The sequence below is a fragment of the Pleurodeles waltl genome, chromosome 8 (genome assembly GCF_031143425.1).
Source record: "Pleurodeles waltl isolate 20211129_DDA chromosome 8, aPleWal1.hap1.20221129, whole genome shotgun sequence".
NCBI lineage: Eukaryota > Metazoa > Chordata > Amphibia > Caudata > Salamandridae > Pleurodeles > Pleurodeles waltl.
The window spans coordinates 1,160,989,722-1,160,996,815 of record NC_090447.1 but is presented as its reverse complement, the minus strand read 5'-3'; the positions used below and the strand labels follow the sequence as shown (position 1 = coordinate 1,160,996,815).

General features: G+C 43.5%; 1 protein-coding gene across 2 annotated transcripts in view; it reads right to left on the bottom strand.

The window, feature by feature from the left end:
* Positions 1–1,329: 1,329 nt before the first annotated feature.
* Positions 1,330–7,094, bottom strand: part of LCP1 (lymphocyte cytosolic protein 1) — a 200,284-nt gene continuing 194,519 nt past the window's right edge. For both annotated transcript variants that reach the window (XM_069205396.1, XM_069205394.1), the window contains 2 exons: positions 5,438–5,562; positions 1,330–2,001 (listed from right to left, as the gene is read on the bottom strand). In XM_069205396.1, coding sequence (XP_069061497.1) covers positions 1,869–2,001; positions 5,438–5,562 — 258 coding nt within the window. In that variant the 3' untranslated portion in view covers positions 1,330–1,868. The remainder of the gene's footprint in view (positions 2,002–5,437; positions 5,563–7,094) is intronic.

Genomic DNA, 7,094 nt, shown 5'->3' with positions numbered 1-7,094 from the left:
GAGTGAACATCAGGATGAGAAGCTTATGGGAGAAGGGAGAGCTGATCACAAAGTTGACTTGGGGAATTAAAGGGGGTCAAGGTCGATAACGAGATAAGGAGGAGGTCACTGACTAAATGGAGCAGGCTAGATTGTGGCTGAATTAGCAAATTAACATTGATGAAGAGTATGCCTGTTTTATCAGCAATAAGTTTGGAATTGTCATGCGTCCATCAGCTTTTGCCATTCAGGCACTGGCCTAGATTGGAGAAAGACTGTTCCCGGTTATTACTCATCCTAGGATCTGGCAGTTGTTGGCACAACATGTGGGAGCTGGAGTGGATGAAGGAGTTTAAGAGGAAATCTACATGAACTCCTACACAGAACTCACATCACACCACACCTCAGGGGCTCCACTGGCTCTCAATATATAAATGCGCTAATTTCAATCTCTTCACACACACATTCAAGGCACTACACAACTTAGGCCCCACCTACCTGAACAGTTGCTTCTCTCCCGCTGACCACCTTGACACCTCCGCGTCACGGACCGCCAAGTTGCACACATTCCACGCATACACAGGACCTGATTAAAAGGAGGGGCTTTCTCTTACATTGCTTTTAAAACATGGAACGGCCTACCACTCCACATAAGGGCCTCTTCATATCTCCATGAATTCTTCAAGAAGCTGAAAACGTAGCTTTTCGTTTAACCAACCTACCACAAGCATGACTAGGCATACACACCTGTTCAGTTCCAGGGTACCCTTGCTGGTGATATTGTGCTTTACAAATACACATACAATAACAAAGCTACGTCCAGAAATCCAACAGCAGAGATGCAGTTTAGAAGTATATTGTGTTTGACAGGGCCAAATGCTCCTCACAGAGCCATAAGGACAAGTGCTCCCCTTCCTTTAACATCAGACAGCCTTGTTGTCATCTAGGGAAAAGTTTATGTGTGAGAGATACCCTGGATGGAGTTAACTATTCAAGACAGTAATTCCCCTTCAATTACCCGGCATCACAGGTTTCCAGGTCCAGAACAGAGAAAAAACAAGCAGGAATTACAATTAGGTACCTGGAAGCATGTGGCCATTCCTGCACTTGGGAGTACTCATAATCGGGGGGTGGTACCTGCACCAGTGATACAGCTCTGTCTGACTTGTACTTGGGCCATAGAGGTAGGAAAAAAGTGATATGGGGTTGAATGAGACGAAAGAAAGAAGTGAGACGATTAGGACATCTTGAGGCAAAAAACTTTTTAGAAGGCCCAACCAGACAAAATGAACACACAACATAGTCAGCCAATATTACAATTAAACTGTGTAGCAAAACAAACACCACGACAAGCTTTTAAAAAAGTTTATTCAGAACAGTTTCCTTCCAGTTCATATTTGATGGCAATGGTTTCTTTCTTGGAGAATTGTGAGATTACTGAGGGACAGGAATACGATAATTAAATAGTTTTGTTAAGGGACATAGCCAGACATCATTGAGCTACTCTGCACGACGGATAACGTCAGTCACTCAGAAAACATCATTAAAACGCTTTTAATTTTCTTTTGAGAAGTATCAGTGGAAGTACAAAAAAGCATGAAAAACCGCAACAAGAAACACTTTGAAAATATCACATAGTAGCAATTTCCGCATCCATTATATAAAAAGTGTAATGGAGGCAATAGAAACCTAATTGTGCAGGCCCGCGAACATATAACAGATATGCGAAATGTCCACAGGAAAGTCTTAACATTTCGGAAGTTAGATTCCTGCCTATGTATGTGACTTTAAACGGTGTTTGAGACCATGCTAAGACATTCTCGCCGCCCATCCAGGGATTTCGGAAAAGGGCACACAGACTTGAGAGACACAGTATCTACGGCTTGCATCTAAATCTTCTTCATTCCTCGTCCCATGAGGCAGGCAAACACGGTCATGACCATTTTTGGTTTCACTTCAACCAAGTCTTCCGGAAGGGCATACACTCTTGCTCCGATCTTTCTTGCCATTGAGATGGCATACCTAAGAACACGAGAGGAAGTCAAGTAAGTCAAGCAGGCACCGCTGCAGATTGAGCATTGAGGGCATGCTTCATTCAACAGAGGATCACAGGTAAGTCCAATGCTGTAACTTTTAAGCATCAATCATACATAATCGCTCAATGATTAAACAAATATACAATGTAAAATTCTGTTAAACCATTATTCTAACTTTTTAACAACCTAACTGAATTATTACACTACATAATATTATCATGTAGTCCAAAGCTATAGTTATGCAGTTGCTTACCCAAAGCAAACTCTAGGCCTGTGAATACCAGACGTTCTGCTGTAGGGTAACTACATTGCATTATTTGCACAACTCTTGGCATGTTGGATCGTCTTTGTGTAAAATCTTCTCTGGAGCCTTTAAGACTACGAGTTACAGAAACAGTGCTGGACTGGCCTGTCTGGCATGAAAGGGCTAGTGTATGAGCTGTTCTTTTTGGTCCCATTGGCCAGGGCGGGACCAAAAAAAACCTGCCCATACACATGCGCTTTCAAGCTGACCTGTCTGTCAGCGCCAGAGAGCCGCTGTGCTGAAATGGCCATTCCTCGTGGGCACAAAGAAAGACATAGTCCAATAGTTCTATCCTTTGAAGTGTGTGGCTTGAATTTTTTGACATGTAAACTTCAAAATGAGACCACAACGACTACTTCCATCCGTATAGGATGAGTGGGCCCAATGCACAGTTGACATGTTTTTGAGGGAACCTGTACTTTTGTGGACCTGCTTGTTTTACTGTTGCATGGCATATTCAACCTGCAAAACCTCAGTGGAGTCCTTTTACTAAAAGTCTCAGAGGCCAACACTTTCCAACATTACTCAGCTCTTTCCCCTTTGGGGGCCCTGACATACATGCTCCAGAGTGCATATGTAGCAACAAGGTCACTCCCACTCTTCCTGCCAATATTAGGAGTGGCCTGGTGTACAATGAGTACCGTAGAGTTGGCTAACAATAAACATCTATTATCTGTCAATCGAGCAGAGACCTTGTTTGAGGTGAACATGAGCCCTTCAAAACCACCTGTGATATTATATTTCCCTTACTTTCTTTTCCAAGAAAAAACATAGTCATTTATGGCACAGCACACTGCTTGTAGCTATGGTCAAGATATATGTATAGAGCAGCATATACCAAACTGCTGGTTTGTTTGTGTTTAATGCAAACATTGAGATCTTTATTAATTGGTAGGTGATAGATTGAATGAAAAAATTCAAGTACTTTCTGAAGGGATGTAGGGAAGGTTATTCACATAGGGTGAGTAGACGCATGTTTCAAAATTTGGCTGTCACAACCCTGGCCCTGTCGCTGAAAGCAGTTATAAAAACCTTTGAGATTTGCAATAGAAAACTTGTTCCAGTGGTAAGTTTCTGGTGGGCCTAAACTAGGAGAATTTCTTGCTCATAAGTATAAGAATAGATGGCCCTGTGAACTACAGTCATCACTTTGAACAAAACTCTATTTTGGGCAGGTATCCAACGAATGTCATTCTATCCTGAGTATTAGTCCACTGCTCTGAACAAGCGTTAAAAGAGTCGAAAAAATTGACGCATTTCTTTGCGCCATTTTTTTAGCCCCCCTAACGGGGGTAACACCCCGTTTGCATACATTATACCTGGTGCAGACATAATGTAGCACAAATGGTTACAAAGTGATGCGACGCATGCATTGCGCATCTTTGTAAATTTGGCGTAGCGATTTCACCCTTGCTATCCCTGGCATTTCGGTGAATTTGTGTCTATTAGTGGGAGTTGCTGTCAGTGGGGTAGTAGAGGAGGTGCTGCTGCATTCCCTAGCATGCAAACAAAATTATATATGTCGTCACTGAGGAAAGATTACCGTTTTCAGTGTATTTACAATAACCATAGAGAGCGGTTTTCTCTTTAAAATGTCTACAGTTTACCTAAACTGTGCCACTTCACTCTAGGCCGGCACCGTTGCAAAAGCCTCTGCGCAGAGTTGAAGGAGTTTGTAAAACACAAACGTGATGTGCTGAGCCGCAAATGTCTTTTCATCTCGCAGTATCGACATAGCAATTGTGAATCATAAGGGAGCAACAAAGAAGTATTTTCCATCAGTGGTGTAACAAAGGCCCCCGCAGGCCCAGCGGTGCAGAGTGGGGTGGCCTTAGCTCCTGGGGGCCTCCTCGGCACTGTGCACGGGCGGCAGGCCCCTGACTGGGTCAAAGGAGGAGGAAGCCCTCTACAGATGCTTTGCAGACACCCCTATCAATTTCATTACGCCACTGCTCTCCATGGAGTTTGCAAGAGAAAGTAATTGGAAATGTTTAAGCGTTCCCAAAACATTGTACTGTCAGTATTTGCCAGTGGCAACAATTTGTAGAGTGGAGACTGTCAACGAGGGGCAGATTCTCCTCTGCAGATGACACCACGGGGTCATATAATCATTTTGTGGGCCACTGAATGCGTGCTCCGATGTAGTAATACTTTGTTGGCTCTGAAACCCGTGTCGCGTTGCCGGGACATGGTTTGAAATACAGACATGTTGTAAATGTAGAGACATAGGTCGCTGCCCCTGTCAGGCCTCCATCTCCGTATCACAGATAGCGTGCAAACACAGCACTGCTGGGCGGCCTGGTTATAAATACATCTGGGCCAAATTGCCAACCTGTGCTCTTAGACTACACCATTTATATTTTTGATGTATGGCTCCATTTTCCACCAATTTGCATGATTTATCGACGGGACATCTAACATTTTTAGGGTCGAGCCTGCGTTGCATGCGCTCGCGCATGCGTATCGCAGCGAGACGCTTTAGTATTTAGAAAAGGGCTCGGAGCCCTGTCAACTTCACGTCAGTGTTTTTTATTGGTTCGTGGGCTTGCCTAATAAAATCTGCTTGCTTTCATTAGTCGAAGGCACGCATACGTCATGCCTTTTCCGGTAGCTATCCCTCCTCGAGTGCAGCGACCAAGTACAGAAAACATGCAAGGCTCGCTGTTTTCCATCGGGCTCGTGGACTTCTTTTTCTCTAATTTACGAGCGCGATCTCACTTGGCAGAAGTCGAGCGCTTTACATAGTTAATTTCACTTTTTTGGGTTATGTACATAAATGCACTTTTGCCCGATAGGTGAAAAGTCGGGTTAGGAGTTTACAACGCGATCAGTTCTAACATGAGCAAACGCGAGACCCGTTGCATTGTAAAAGCTTGTTTATTTTGTAATTCATTGATGAACGCGCCCTTAATAAATAAATAGCAGCTCGTACAATTGACCAATTGAATACTATATGAGCACAATTAGGGGTATGTCTAATTGGCCAATTAACCCTATATTCCACATTTGTATGTACTACTCAAACGATACAACATGGCAAATTAGTTTTTTTCTGGGCTGGCTTGCACTATGCCAATGTTGCCCAGTCATTTTGCAGAAAATAACAGCTTTCACGTACTTGGCATTGTTGAGCTTTTCGTCGTCATTCAGGTCTTCCGTTTTCAAAAGGTCATACTTGATTGACCCTGGCTGAATTGCATCGATAAGATCCAGGACTGGCAGACTCGTGCTTATCTTTGAATCCTGCACAAAAGACAGTGAAGATGTTAATAGGTGGACGGTGTCATTGGAGGTATTTCACGCCTGTACATATTGGAAAGAGTGTAGTGCCCGCCCCCAGCGATAGGTGGTCGAACCGCTTCATATGAATAAAAAACACTGTTTCTCCAGCACTGCAACCAGGTGATAGTCTATAAATGTCAAATGCTAAGAAATAGTACATGGAATGAAATGGACCTGAAATCTGGAAGGCTCCTTGTCTTAACTGTAAAATCTAATTGGGTAACTTAATTAACAAATCTCAAATTGTATTGTCTTCAAAAATATAAAATCAGTAGTACCTAATCTCTCTGCTGCGTCCTCCCAGAAAGCAGTGACTGTTCTTTGAGGGGTAAAGGCAATCTATTAGCATTCTAAGCAACAGGAGCAGGGACACACCCGACAGGCCTAAATGGGTCAAACATCTGACTACCCCAGTTGAGAATCTGAATACATGACCAGTGGGAAAACTAAAGTCTTATGGTCTAGTCGTAGCCCTTCTTGAGGACTGAGCCTTGTTAGTATAGGCTAGAACAGACCTGCATTACAGGCACTGCCTCATCATGATACATATGCCAGACACATGCAGCTCTTGGACATTGCTAACAGCAGTACCATTGAGTCTTGAGGCTGCAAGACAGTTAGTCCCTGGTACAAGAACTCTGGATCATGGCAACCTACCCCTCCACTAATGGGGCCCATTAGATCACTTTTTTCACCTTTAGGTAGTCATTCTGCTCCAATCAGGTCTTCTCACTCTATAACTAACTCCCACATTCAGCTTTAGAAAGTAGCCCAGTTTCTCACCATCACCTCATTCACCTACAACAGTTCTCCCCAAATCTGCATTCCCCATCACCAACATTAATGCTTTATGAAATGCCTCTGTTGATTCCATTTGTGCCCATCTATGGGACAAGAAGTGGTATTCAGTATTCGAACTACAGTACTGCAAGGTCCTGTGCTTCACGATTCTAGTGACCTGATCAGTAAACAATCCATAATTGCTTCTGCTAGCTAGGCTTGCTTAGTTCAATTTCACGCTTGTTCTACTATGTTGTTTAGGGATGATTTTGGTTCATGGCACAGTTCTGTTTGGAGGCTAAAGATTCCTGAAACAAAGAGGCATACTTAAAAGCCACTGGGGCCACTGGAGCATCAATTTTTGTGACACTCCGGTGGTGCTGTCAACTGCACCATATTTACAAGGTGGCGTTAATCTACTTTTGTGGCTTAACAGCGCCTTGTAAATTCGGCCCCTTCACACGCAGCACTTTGGACACTTGGAAGGGACGTGCAATGGGTGTTGCTGTGGGTGTTCCACAGCATTTTGACACTGTCCCAGATTTACGAGATTTCATAAACCGGAGGCAGCACCAAAATTTAATGCCACCCCAGGAGGGGAGTTAGTATGGCGCAATGAGGAAAAATGCTTTCATTTCTCCTCGTTTTTTGCTCTTTCTACGTGTGCTGCATTGTGCAGCTCACATAGAAGGAGCAAATCGCCATTAAAGATT